This window comes from Aptenodytes forsteri, unplaced genomic scaffold (assembly GCF_000699145.1).
Source record: "Aptenodytes forsteri isolate BGI_AS27 unplaced genomic scaffold, ASM69914v1 Scaffold193, whole genome shotgun sequence".
Lineage (NCBI taxonomy): Eukaryota > Metazoa > Chordata > Aves > Sphenisciformes > Spheniscidae > Aptenodytes > Aptenodytes forsteri.
Window position 1 is genome coordinate 9773422 of NW_008795405.1, and position 15141 is coordinate 9788562.

At 35.1% G+C, this 15141-nt stretch overlaps 1 protein-coding gene across 1 annotated transcript in view; it reads right to left on the reverse strand.

Annotated features, from left to right (window-relative positions):
• Positions 1 to 393: 393 nt before the first annotated feature.
• Positions 394 to 15141, reverse strand: part of RPS6KA5 (ribosomal protein S6 kinase A5) — a 69777-nt gene continuing 55029 nt past the window's right edge. The window contains exons 10-16 of the mRNA XM_019472507.1: positions 14543 to 14676; positions 11283 to 11376; positions 9101 to 9271; positions 5518 to 5709; positions 4547 to 4706; positions 3387 to 3550; positions 394 to 2412 (exon numbers count right to left, since the gene is read on the reverse strand). Coding sequence (XP_019328052.1) covers positions 2173 to 2412; positions 3387 to 3550; positions 4547 to 4706; positions 5518 to 5709; positions 9101 to 9271; positions 11283 to 11376; positions 14543 to 14676 — 1155 coding nt within the window. The 3' untranslated portion in view covers positions 394 to 2172. The remainder of the gene's footprint in view (positions 2413 to 3386; positions 3551 to 4546; positions 4707 to 5517; positions 5710 to 9100; positions 9272 to 11282; positions 11377 to 14542; positions 14677 to 15141) is intronic.

Below are 15141 nucleotides of genomic sequence, written 5' to 3' on the forward strand. Positions count from 1 at the left end.
GCAAACCTGAATATATTACATTGACAATTATTTTTCAATATTTTAACATTGGCCACTTAAAATTGGTTGTGTTATTAGCACATATACTGATCTTTAAATATACTACTTCTACATAAACAGTGCAAATCTCAATATTCACATCAACCTGAAATTAATGCTGCAATTACTGTTGACATTCACATCAAGAAAGTAGTAAACTATTTCACATGAGCAATTCCAAAACCTCAGAATGCCATTATTAATAGTAAAGAAACACAGAACAAACATGTTGGGCTTCAAAGCCTTGTTTTGATACACACAATCCCTGTAAACATGGATGTATTGTATTTGTCAATACTGATATCTGATATAATTCTATAAATAAAACCACTGATATAAACAATTCCTATAACCTTTTTTGCATAGGGTTTGGATAAAGGTTACTTTAAGATAGAGCAAGCTGTTAACAAAATCCCCTAGTCAATTAGTCTTCCATCACACAAATTTAGGCATATGATTAACTTTACACAAGGAGTCTCTCTGACTTCAGTGGAAACTTACACATGTAAGCATTTGCAAAACTGGAGTCATCCTTAGCACTTAAGTTACCCCTAGTCATTGAGAATACGAGCAATAAAAGAGCTCTCCATAAATTTATAAAATACGCTGATTTAAAAGTTTATGCTGATGTTTCTGTAAGTCACATTTATGATTCCAAACAGTTATGTACATACTATACTATCACAGTAGGAAATACTTCACTGTAGAACACCACAGTGAACAAGTTGTGAAGCACAGTGTTCAATATAATTTCCCTTTAGTATTCCCAGTGCATAAGTTGTTAACATCTACACTACACAAGGTGCCCAGGTCTAGTATTTGTTATATACAATGTAAAAGCAAGATAGAAAGAGCTTTGCAGTTGAAAGTAAGGAATGAAAACAGTGGGTAATATACAGGGATTCACTCCTGCAAAGTACAGAATTCTCCTTCACAATGATCACAACCACCAAATAAGGTGGATTTCAGGTCATTCAACCCAGTAAAACAGTGCTCAGCACCTTGTAGGAAGAGAGATCTGAGTGCACTTTATTATAAAACATCTCCTTTTGATGTTATAAAGTGCAAAAAAGAAAACATATATTCTAATATTTTACAGTCACTATTAAACTGCCATATTTGCACAATGCAAAATTAAAATAACTTGGTATACATTTTGTATGGACCCTATAATAACAAATGTTGAAACTGGAGTTTCTGCATCTTTAAGAAAATCTTAGTATTTTAAAGTTATTGTGTAAATATAAAAAGAAAATATAAATTATAATTAATTCTTGAAATAGATTTTTTAACGTGTGACCATTTTCCAAAGCATTCAGTATGAAATTTTTCTCTTATAGCATTACATTTTAGAATCTGTAAAACATTTTAAAAGTTAGTAACTTCAAAAAGTAGAAATAAAAATTATTGTATCACAGTACTAGACACCTCACCTTATCAGACATCTTTTACCCTAGGTTTTAAAAAAAAATAAATAAATTAAAAAAAAATCTAAGACTTGTATTCCCAGTTGTTTAGAACAAGATACATGGAGTTACTTTTTAAAACATAAGAGTTCCGTAACATTTCATTTTGCTCTTAAAATTTAAATAAATGGGATAGAACGTATCCACAAATTTAAAAGGCCTTGAAGTACTATACTGCTTTGGTGCATTGTACCAATGATTCCTTACATGCGTGAAGAATCAAATTCTATGACATTCTTCACAGAGCTGGGTAAAAGCAGAAGATCCAAGAGTTCTATATGTGTTACAGAGCTTTCCTTTCTTTGAACAGTGAGGGAGAAACTGGGAGGAAGGTTCTGACACTGAGAAACAGTCTTCCTCCAAGCTGTACCACGAGCAGCATAGCTCCTTACCTTGAGCTTGACTGCACACTAGTAATTTAGCCCTAAGAGCATACAATGTTGGTTGTATAATAGTATTATACCATATCCAGTGATATCAAACTTAATGCTAAAAAGAAATGTATTGAAATACAAAGCTAAAAAGGTATGATTGAAATACATTTTTAAAGCAACAGACATATTCCTGTAGCCTGTAAGCCACAGGGAGGGAAGGGTGGGAGAAGACAATATAGGTACTACCAAGTTTATAACCACCTAAATCTTCAAGACAGGATATTCTCTGCTTTTCAGTCAGAGAACTGGAAGATGGTTTCTGGGTTATTGCTGTCTGTAGGGTTTGTTGGCTGCAGTGTCTTTGTAGGTGTAGTTTTACCATGAGAATGAGAGGAAGAAGAATGTGAACTTTCACTGGAGCTGCTACGTGTCTCTGTGCTTGTACTTGTTTTTTTCATTTTCCTTCTCTTTGCAAGAGGTGCCTTGTCAACATTCTGGAGACAAAATCCTTCCCTTTTGTACTTGTTAAAGGCCTGTTTAAAAATAAAAGGTAATTCTAAGCTTTTCAAGAGGTTTAAGACATTTTATGGCTCGCAGCTTATTATGAATGTTCATAATGTTATGGTAAGTCATAAGATAAACTGTAATCTCTTGACAGATCCCTACTACTTCTTATTGTAGCTGTAACAATAACTTTACTAGCCTTTACACATATTTAAGAGCCAATACATAACATTAATTGGCATCTTCCCCCCCTTGTTCTTTTTAATTTAGAAGTATTTTTTATTAAGCCTTAAACCTATTTACATTTTCAGAAACTACACTTAGTTAAATTACAGTTTTTCTTTCAGCCCAAATTATGCTGCATTATCAGGACCTCTCCAAGTAACAATTCCTTTCTTTTTCTCTTCTTGGTAGTAAGTGTCTAGAAGTATTTCAGCATTAATCTGCTCAATTTCAGTTTATTCTCTGTAGAAGGAATCATAAGAATCAACACTATATTTGTATAATACAGTTGCAGTTCAAACATTTTTAGTAAATATACAATGGTAGACAAGCAAGTCCATTAAAAAAAGATATCCATGATATGAAAGACATGAATTAGATATGTTCCAGAAATTTTACCTTGATTTTGTACCATAAGGACAAAAAGTCAGTTACTTAAGTTACACAGAAAGTTTCTTCTCTTTTTTTATAAAAGTTTGAAGACCTTTTAATATATTTCTCTAAGAAACAGAATATTTATACTAGCTATTTCATGAATAGCTGTCTCTCAGTCCCCCAAACCCCATTAGTAGAAATGTCTTCAAGAAATTTATTCTTGCCTCATCATTCATGTTTTCACTGTACCCAATCACAGATGTTAGGTATGGAGGAAAAAATTGCAGCTATAAGCAATCACTGAATTATAAGGACAAATACGTATTTTTAATTAAGAGAAAACATACAAAAATCTAGATTAACACATTACAAAATTTAGCACAACATAAGATTTCTTAGAACTTACATGAAAAGTGGCCTTGACATATGTATGCACCGCAGCTCCTGAAGAGCCTAAGTTATCAGGAGTCATTAGAGGGTTGGATGACAGCTGGCTGCCATCCTGAAGCCATTCATTGTATCTCAGGCTGGACATTTTTATTCTTTTGTTTGGATCCACTGTTAGAAGTCCTAATAGAAATATATTACATTATCTTAAATTGTGAGCTGTTTATCATCTTTTAATAAAAAATGCAATTTTTTTTTAAGAAAATCTCACGCATTGCTTTGATAAATAAGTAATGACAATATTTATCCTAGGTATGCCAATATTTATCCTAGATAAGACTCACAATGTTATACTATCATCCTCTCCAGAAGAATCATTAAATGCAAGAAATTACTATTTAACTGTTTGATAACTCTCATCTCTTCTCACACAAACTCAGAACTACCAAATGATTTCTTCACTTAAAACCTGTCTAGGATGAAGTTCAAGAGAGTAAGCCTCAGATTCTCTGAGTGATCCCCTGAAGTCTGAATCTGGAGATGCCTACATTTTTGGCAGAAAAATTCCTTACAAGCCTGCTTCTACAGAAATTCAGAACTCCATCTTAATTCTATTAAGACTGGTGTCTCTCTCATGCTGAAAACACAATTAGATGCTCAAAAGCTTAAGGGGAATCAAAGCATGGCAAATGTGAATGAAGCAGCTAAGAAATACAGTAGTCTTGGTACACGCATTCAAAAACAGTCTGAGGAAAAAGTGATAGTAATACATTAATTTTCTGCAAAAGCTCAGCTTTTAAAACATTTATCTCATAACCTGGTGTTTTTACAAAAGTAAAAATAACATAAAAGCTCTGCTTTTAAATAGGTTTTTAAAGAGTGACTTCACTTTTTCTGAAGCTCTTCAGTTACTTCTAACCCCGATAACCTTCTATCAGCATCTCACTACATTAGAAAGCTCTCTGCTAGGCATACAACTAATTTGTAAAGCCATTCTGATGTGTCCACCTTTACCCATAACTTGCATTAGGGGGTCAGCACATAGCTCAAGCTGTGGATACTACTCTGTCAGGTTAGGCACTCTGATGCCGATCACAGCATCCAGATATTGTGTAGTTCTCAAAATTTTATCTTTTGAGATAAAAATATAAGGTACATGAAATATTTGTGAATACATACCTTGAATTAACTCTTTAGCTTCTGCAGAAACATTTTTCCAAGCTTCTCCTTCAAAGGAAAATTCTCCCTTTTTAATTTTCTTCATAATTTCCAATGCACTGGTACATGTTAAACTTTTGTCTTGAGACTGAAATGGTACCTGTCCTGATAGCATTGTATACTGTCATGAGAATGAAAGCAGTATTAACAAACACAATATATTTATTGACAACCCTATTACTAAATATGGAGTGCTGTTGTTTCCATCACCAGTGCTATACAATAAAACTTTGACTAGCGTAACTTCAAGGCTGTAGAAAATTTAACATATGCAAGACTTTCTCTGGAGTCCTTGTGAGAAAACACATTCATATGTTTCAGGAAACTATACACAAAACACAATGGTATGTCTACCCAGTTTTTTATTGACAACCCTATTACTAAATATGGAGTGCTGTTGTTTCCATCACCAGTGCTATACAATAAAACTTTGACTAGCGTAACTTCAAGGCTGTAGAAAATTTAACATATGCAAGACTTTCTCTGGAGTCCTTGTGAGAAAACACATTCATATGTTTCAGGAAACTATACACAAAACACAATGGTATGTCTACCCAGTTTATATCTATTGAAATTCATTTTCTGTAAATCAGAATGCAGGCCGATTCCTTCTCTGAATTGAAACTGTAGGAAGATTATATGGATGCCTGTAGAATTTCCTAACAAGAACACCTCTTTTTAAGAACCAGACTGTATCAAGTATTTTTTCCATTCCCAGAAATGTTGAATTTAATTTACTGCTTAGGGAAAAAAAAATCTCCACCCCTGGAAAACATGCGTCTTCGGAACCTATTATTTGTGCAGCAGTATTTTCACCTCACTTGAATTCAGCATCTACGCAATTCAAGTCTGAAACTGTGCCGAGTCTTTTGCATTTTAACAAAAAGTAAATACATACAATAAAGTTACAATTAAAAACCTCTATCACTCACCAAAATGACCCCCAAACTCCATAGATCACAAGATTCATCATAGCCATTATGATTCAAGAGCTCTGGGGCAGCATAATGAAGAGTAAAGCATGGAGTCTTAAGAGGCTGATTATCAGGTGGTTTTAAACGAGCAAAGCCAAAATCAATTATTTTTATTTCTGAATTATCAGTTTCATCTGTAAACAATAAATTCTGAAAAGCAAAGACAAAATCAATACCAGCACTAGTTAGAAAATTGGTTAGAATACTTAATAGTTATTTTTCTTACATTTATTACTACAGAAAACTTCCCATTACCTAGAGAAAAGGGGAACTGGGAGACACTGGGAAAAAAATGGAAAAGTAAAAATAACAGTACTCTGGGATATAAGAAAATGTGATGCGTTTATCTGCCTCCTGTATATCTGCAGGTTAGGATAGTTCTGTCTGAGATTATTAGTGAAAAATGGATATTTAGCAGAGAACAGCGGGGAAAATAATTCAGGGAACAATGACAAAAAAAAAGCAAAGACATCAACATAAACGGAGAGCTGCCTTCTTCCTCAAACAAAAGTAAATTTTCTTAAGCTTCCGTTTCCTTCTGGCATGTTGCGAATGACAGCTTCCTTGTGTGTGGAACTCTTGTTGCATGTCTTGTCTTCTGACTGAATAGTCTTTGGTCCTCAAGTGGTAACACACTGAAGCCATATTGCCATGAGCACAGTAATGCAAAAGAATAATTTGAAAGCAAAGGATGGTGGACTAGGAAGTGCACCAATAGCTCAGTAGTTGTACTGACTGCTGCCTGGCATGGAGCTCAAAGTCAGTATAGGTATGCTTTCTGGAAGAGACCTGGGACCAACGGCATTCAAGCACTGAAGGTCACATTGCAGTCCAATCTCAAACCAATGGCCTACTCCTTTCACCAAGGTAAAGAAATTTTGATAGAGTAGTCCCTGAGAATTCCAGCTTTACAAACTGGAATGTGGCATCTCGGACTTGAAGACAGACAAGTTGTTATCAGTTCAGAAGATTTAAGATAATCTGTTCTTCTTTTCCCTGAGTATTTATATTTGTCAAGAAAGATACAAGATGAATTATAAATGATTTCTACTCCCCCCTGGAACTTCTGAGAGAAGAGAGCGCAAAATTTTTGCTGTTGCCTTTGCTGTTTAATCTATGCAATGCTAGAAAAAGTCTCAATATTAGAAATCCTATAGCCCTATGTAATTTTGTAATACAAAAGGTGAATGACTCAAAGTAATGAATTTCAAACTCATTAAGAATGGAAAAAAGACTGCTAGACCGCAAGCAGATCAATGAGGAGAACCTGAGAGCATTCATTATAGATAGAAGAGAATAGCTGCTACAAAACAGTATTTTTGCATTCTGTACTGCTGTTATAGCTTAATGCACAATCAGAAAAGTCAGTTTTCCATATGAAAATGTTGTGCAAAATGGATCTGAAGGAAGCCTAATTTCAGCAAAAATATTAATATAATGTATAATGAGAATAGGTGATTAATACAATCATCTTTTTTCTATGGTGATGTTATATAGCCAACAAGTAAATAAAGTACTGCAGTAACATTAGTTTAAAAAGACCTCCTTTCTTAAAAAAAATGAAATTGGCTATGTAACAGAAAAAAGGTACAGTCCATACGTCCTCAGTTGGGTTCAGACTACTTTATTGATTAGGTAAATAAAGCGTGTTTCATAAAAACCCACACTTAAAGCTATATTCCACATATTTTAAGGATATATAGAAAAACAACATTATCTCTGCCTTGGTATGTTTTTTCTAATATCTTTAGAACCCAGTTTATAGATTAACGATCACTTCACAGGAACAGTCCTCCAATCCTCTACTGAGAGGCTCCAATTGGTCACATATGCTACATGAATTCTTTATTTCTGTGAATTCTCTATTTTCTATGCAGTACTTTTCCTCTGTTTTGCAGAGCAATATGTGTGATCTAATTACTATTGCTTAAACAGAAGAGTCTTCCACTCCATGCAGTTAAAAAGAGCCTCATCCTTAGTGACATGTAACCAGCCATGTTTTTTAAAATTGACATCTAATGTGATACTGATAAGTCTAAGTTGAACATCAAACAAATCTGACTGGAATTGTTAGAAAAGCAACAGAATTTCCTATATATCTTTTTACAGAAAGGTGCACTAACCACATCTATATTGGGAAGCCTGCATATCCCATCCTAAGTTCATGTCTGAACCTAAAATAGTAACTTTCAAAACAACAAGCAGGAAGGAGACAGGCTGGTTAAGTCCAACTTTGTGGGGGCAATGCATTCTGCAAGCTGTTTGCTAACCCTTCATTACTTGGACTTCCCAGACTTCTGTTCTTGAACATCATGTAGAATTAAAGACTTCCTAATTTACCATGCAGCTGAAGCTCTGCTTTACAGAATCTGGCCTTTATATTCAAGACGGCAATAGGACTAAAATGATGAGAATAGAAAAAGAGAAGGGATTTCTGGGTTTTGTCCTTTTAATAATGACTTGTTTCAAAAGCCATTTTCTTTCCTTGATGTCAGCAGAGAAACTTTTTCCGAGAGTCATATTTTCAACTGACACATTAGAATTTCACAATAGCCCTTCTTTATTTAGTTGTTTATTTAGTACAGAGACTTTTTCAAACTTATTTTGGTCCAATTTTCAAAAACAGTTTCATACCAACACCTAGCAGACTTCTTTACCTGTTGAATTGGAATTACTATAAAAGAAGTAAGTTTGTAATATACCAGAAGGTGTGTTACAAAAGGATGAAACATCGGTAGGAATGGTGGATCATTTTAAACTTCAGATACAAAAGGAGTAGCTATTTCCTGAGGTATGATGACTGTAATCACTAATACAATATAACATCCTTACTGGATGAACTAACATCAATCTACACTATTCTTGGGCTAAAGAAAACTAACATATCCAGGCCCACTGTCAGCAAAGAAAAAGGAGCAAATATTGGCTCCAGGAAGCAGAACAAAGCCGGTAGTCAACCTTACCATAGTAAACTGAATTGTCTGGAAGGCAAGATGTTGCTGCACAATACCAGAACAAGTAATTATTGAAAAATATGTATAATTGTTTCTTTTGGGAAACTAAACTTACTGAACTCAAATCTCTTATCTTTATTAGTCAGCTCTGTTAGTTTATGGTTCATTTTGTGTTTAACTGGGACAGAGGACAGTACAAGGGTGTCACAGCTACGTCCAAAAGAAGCCCTACCAAGGGAAATTAAGATCAAACAAAAGGTGGAAATGTACAGGCAAATAGCTAGTTCACCTAGCTCTGCTTGTGAACTGTTTCATACAATAAATATATACTTACCACTAGTAAAAACTGTCTCCAAATAGGCAAAGAATGTTTTTGAACAAGTTAGACTAAATTGCTTACAAATTTAAAAATGTTTCCTAACAGTTACTTTTACCTATGAACAGAAAAATATCTACAGAATTTGCTAAGTAAAAGTGAGAACATTTTATTAAAAATATAGAAGTAGAAAAAGCTGGAGGAACAGAAATATGTCACATTCCAGATATTTAATAACAATGTCTAAACATACATAAGCAAGTCACTATACCTCAGGTTTCAGATCTCTGTGGACTACTCCTACATCATGCATATGGCTCACCGCTGACACAAGTCTGCGCATGATATGACTGGCTTCAGTCTCACTGAAATGTTTCTTTTTCTGAATACGTTCAAGCAATTCTCCTCCCTTCAGCAATTCCATTACTAGAAATGTGTGAAGCTGAAACAATAAATAAAAATATGGGATGTTAGAAATTCAACATTACAAACCAATATTCATTCAGGAGCTAGGTGCTATTCCGACAGTTTCTCAAATTTTGAAGAAATAACACTGCTGCTCATAGCAATTCGGAAGGCCAATAAGAAGCACCAAATTGCATCTCAGATGACATTTTTCCCCCCATCAAGCTCACTGAGATGGAAGAATGTTGATGTCTTCCCCATGTCCACCCATGTTTATTTACAAAAATGCAATGCCGCCAGGTAAACCGGTAAGTGTGTAGGGAGACGAAATGCCTTTCTTTAGGCTAACAAATAAAGCTGGAAAAAGCTAGACTTTTGCTGTTTAAGCTTGTTGTGATGTAGGGATACATTTCTATTAATATGCATAAGGAGTTAGGCATTTAATGTTACCAAATCCTTTAAAAACACCCTGAAACTTTACTGTGAAATCAAAGATAAAATCAGAAGAAATTCTAGATAATCCCCTACAAAGTAGTAGCCAAAGCTACTCTATCATTAGAATCACAACAGACATCTTCCCAAACATTACACAGTATTTTTTTAATTAAAAAAGTAATGGTTGTTTAGATGGTTGTTCTTTTCAAGACAATAAGCAGTGACTTCCTTGATTATAAGACAACATTAGCACACAATCAACTGCAATTCAAATGTCTTGCCATTAAACAAACAGTAGACTTCTCAGGACAGGAAAGTGAGTTAGCATTGTCAAAAGGCAATGGATGTAGGCATGTGATGGCTTCTAGCATTTCTTTCCCCTGAATGACAGTAACAAAAGTAATATTTGCAAGCAAATAAAGAGCTCTGGGAAGAGGTCAAAAATGAAATTCAAATGATCAGACAGATATTAGAGCAAGTTAAAAATTGGAACTTTTTTTAAGACAAACCACAGAAGTATCAAAACTAGAAAATTTTGATCAGTTCTGGTCTTCAGAATATTGTGCATGAGTAATCTAGAAGGTAACACCTGGCAGCTACAAGGAGCAACTAAAAAGACAATGATTTGGCTGGTTGAGAGTAGCCTATTCAGTTGCAGAGCAATCTGAAGAACATTTTTTTTTAGGTATTCCTGAGTATAGTCATTTTACTATGTAAATGTAAAATGTAAATGTAAATGACTGTAGTCATTTCTACACACATGTACTCACACTGTACATAAATGCAAAAAAGGGCTTCCTTATCATTAAAGCTTACAGTACAGATTTTTCATCCTCTCAGCTCATTTTAGAAGTGCTCCACTCTCCTGGACCTTGTATAAACAGCATAATGGGGATAGACTGGGATACGTGGGGAGGCAAGAGGGCCCATGTTCTGTTACAAAATCATAGACTAGAAACAGATTAGTTTAGGTTGGAAGAGACCTCTGCAGGACATCTGGTCCAAACCCCTAGCTCAAACCAGGGCCAACCTCCAAGTTAGATCAAATTATGGCTTATTATATGCTGTGGAACTTGCATTACACTAAGGAAAAAGACAACTAAGGTCTCTAAATAAACCCTAAACTGATCTCAATATATTTTCAAATAGAAGCTCTACTTTCACATTTGGTAATTTAGCAAGCTATTGGTTATCTCCATTAAGTTACTGATATGTAAGGAAAAAACACTAGATATGTAATCTTCATATGCAAGACTTAAAATAATATTTGTGAAATAATTTGGAAGATTCATGACAACCCTGAGGGAAGGTACCTCAGTTTCATAGATATGGAAACTGGGCCATGAATATATTGTATGATGATTAACAAAGCAGATCAAGGACAGAACCAGAAACAAATCCAGGACTCTAATTCTTCCAAATACTTTTTGATTTGCTATAGTAACTGCAGGTTCCCTTGAATGCAGAACTTCTTTCATCTTCTATACTGACTAGACAAAAGCCGTAGGAAAAAAGTTGCCTCCGCAGTAACAGTATGCTTAACTCCTAAAAGGTCTTGGAAAAAGACATGGCAATGTGTTTGGCAAGTGCTGATTATAGTTTCTTCAAAATACCTGGTCATGATAAACTTCATGTAACTTCACTACATTCGGGTGTCCTTCGCAGAGTTTCAGAGCTGTTATTTCTCTCTGGGTGTTGGCTTCCATTCTGAAAAAATTGGGCAGTCATTTTGTACCAATTTTACTGAGCAAATTGCACATTCAAAGTGTTACACCTATTTTTTTTAATTGCTTGCAATCCAGATTTTTTTAATATTACAACCGCTTGAACACAATTAAAAGCATATTCAAAGTAAGCTGAGCAAAACTCTCCACGTAACCCTGCAAGTTAGGACATTAAAAAACCACACCCAAATCAAACAACGTTTCTGATGCAACTGCAACTTGCTACAGCAAAAGCTGAAATGATATTATAGAATAGTTTCTATCTAAAACAAACCTTTCCTCTAGTCCAGGGCAATTTGACTTCACCTCTGTTCCTACAAGTATGTTAGTTCAGCTTTATATTGAAGATTGAAATTATTGGCCCAGTCCTTTTCCATTCTTATAGGAGGCAAGTACTTCCAAAGTTGTATGGAAACTATGAGATCCTACTAGAAAAAAGAGCAACATCATCTAGATATGAACTGTGTTATACAAATGAACCCCTAAACAGGCCATTTTAAAAATCTGAAATGGAAGAGGTAAGAAGATACTAGCTCCAGAGCAAAAATCATCGCACAAATTCTCTTTCAAGTACTGAAATCCATAGCCAAAAAAGTGAACACAGTGAACATTATAAAAACTATGTGAACGGGTACAGAGCAGAACTTTTTATTTTCCACTAAATATGTATGTCGATTTGTTTTGGGCAAATAATGCCTGAAAGTTTTTGCCAAAACTCTCTCCAAGAAAGGCTAATCCTGTACTGACTTAAGAGAACGGCCTTATGACAACAACACAGATAGAATCTCTCTCACCACACGTGTTCTTGAGTTTTGGTTGCCTTTTTTTTTTTCTTCTTAATTAGGAACTGTGATGAGAATTTTGTGCTGGAGAATTCTGTTTTTCTGCAGGCTTCATATAATCAACAAGTAAACTAAGCTGTTCCACCTGCATCACTGCTGATTATGTTGTTTAAACTGAAAATTACTTCAGGTCCTTAAGAAATTAGAAAAACTGACTCAGATAGTCTTTCCTCCCTAAACTACTATCAGGAGAAGGTGGACCTAGGAAACAGATGAAAAAGGTTCAGTATCATGAAAAACCTTTGAAATTTGTGCGTGGACTTTTCTGAGTATTTTCCCCTCTATAAATAGTTACCATCTCAGATTTTAAACAGAAAATATCGTGAAAGAACAAATGGGAAGCTCTAAAACAGTAACTCAAGCAAGTTTACAAGACTCCCATGTTTCATTGGCCTTCAGACACACAGATAAACCTCATTGTTGGATGGAGGCAGGTCCAGCACTACTAACAAAGCAACACCACAGAGGAACTCTTGATCTGAGCTTTCACCTCACGTATCATGAAAAGGTTTGCCTAGGTGAAGGATTCATTTTTTTGGCACCTTTGATGGGTAGGAGTGAAAGACCATCTGACTTTGAGGCAAAGAAGTTACTAGAAACCTATTATACTTTTCCTTTTAGCAAGAGTTATAGTGTGGTCCTCAGAGCAATATTATTTACAGTTTAACAGTTTCTTATTCAGGGCTGGTTTGTGTCCAGCCATTCAGAGTGTGGGTTTATTGCTACCCCTAAATACTACACAAACATACTCACAGCCTGCAATCCTCAAAAAAAAAAAGTCTCTGTATACAGACCACTTCTTACCTTCATTTAGCCTGGTCCACAAGGATGAAAGAGAAAGAGCAAATGAACCTGTGAGTAATATCATTTAGGGACATAATTTCTAAAAGTTTATTTCTATGGGAAAAGTCAATACTAGTTTGCTCACTGTTATCCAGAAACAAAAAAATCCATTAGCTTAAGATGAGATGGGAGTACTGATCTACAGCTCTGCGTGCACCACAGGAAAAAATTTTGAATGTAGACACAAGGCAGAAATTGCCAGCTTAAAATACCCTATGTAGGTATCTACTGTGTACTACTTGTCTAAGGTCTCATTATAATGAGTGAAATCCTAGTTCGTGAATATTACAGGGTGAACTAGTTCACCGTAAAATACATACCTAGAGTAGGATTCAGTGGCCTAAGCATAGGAAAGCCTGGAAGACATCTACATAAAGGTAGTAGTCACAAGACTGATGGGAATTGGAGAACAGAGAGGAACCAACAGATGCTAAAATGGCACTACGTAGATGCCTATGTTTAAGTTACTGAATCCCACTACGAGTGCCTGGTCATTCGAGTGTCTCTGTAGGCTCCACTAACAGTTTTGAGTAGGCCTCCATTAATCATAGCAGACCTCAGAAAACTGACTCAGACACCTATATTTAGGTGTCTTATTCTTGAACTTATCCTATCCAAAAAGCATGTGATGAAACACTTAAGTCTGGTGGACAGTTACTTCTAGAGTCTAGAAAAACAGAGGTACAGCCAAATGTCTTGGAGAAGAGATCACTGTGAACTATCATTCTGATAGAACATTTATACTTCCCCTTTCCTTTCCTGCCAGCATTCTACAACATGCTAGGGACATATTTACTAATGAACACTGCAAAACGAAGCTAAAAATCCATCCACCCCTCAAAGAATCCCTTATCTTCATTTTTCTCTGGGCAGAAACTGCCAGAGGTATCTATTCTGGAAGAGGACCAGATGGTCCCCACGTACAAAGCAAGTCAGCTGCCTCCATTGTGGTGTTCTCTTCAGAACATCCAGGAAACAAGATGCAACTTACAACTCCATAGTCTAATTCCATTTTACACACACACACTTAATTAGATCTGAGGCAACCCACACTATAGATCCTTCTTAAAAGCAATGTCCTAGCTAATCACCTGGGCTGCTTAGGAAAGGGAGCTGGCATAAGCCTACATTCAGTTCACTTAAGTCTAAAGATAGGAGGGCCTTATACCTTACTCTGGTTAGGAGCAAAATTAGGGGGAATTAGGGTAGAATACAACTAGGAACCAGAAAAGTACCCTTTAGGTTTCTTCTTGTGTCCTCCCCAACAAGAACAACATTTTGTTTCAAAAGACTCTCAGAATCTTTTAAAGGTCATAAGGTTACTATAAGTTTCTGTAGACTCTTCAAATAGGAAATTATTTTAAAGTTATTTTTCCACTTCCAAAAATGTAGCGAACATTATTCTAATCCATGGGTGACAGTAAGCAAAGAAAATATTTTTATTGTCTTATAGAATATTTATACCTTTTGCTAATTATTTTTACTGCATACTCTTGGCTAGTTTTCTTGTGTAAGCACTTTCGACAAATGGAAAAACTTCCTTCTCCCAATGGTTTCTCTTTCAGATCCAGTTCATAATGATGATAAAATGGAGAGTCCTGTTAGGAAACTGTCTGTATTTAGTTCTGCAGAATACTTTTAGTATACACAGTCAAAGACAAAGAGTAAAGTTTCGTGAGAATCTTTCATCTACATTTAAAATTGCAAAAGAGCTCTCTTTCTGATAAAATATAATCTTAACTTCTATTTAATAATATGCACAGACTTTATTCTAACAATCAAAGAGTAAATCTTATGTTACATTAAACAATCACTAAATAAATCATTACTACTACAATAGCTTAAGATACAAAATATTCAGACAAACAGGATCAAAGATGGCTGTACATACATTTATCCACAAAACTATGTGCTCGTTCGAAGACATCACAATAGCATGTGTTCTTATAAGGCTTCACACAACTATACATACTTTCGGGCAAATACATCATAGAAGGAATTCTGATATACTAAAGTAGCTTCAAAAATATCTACAATGGTTGGCTGAATAAGAACTATCAGGA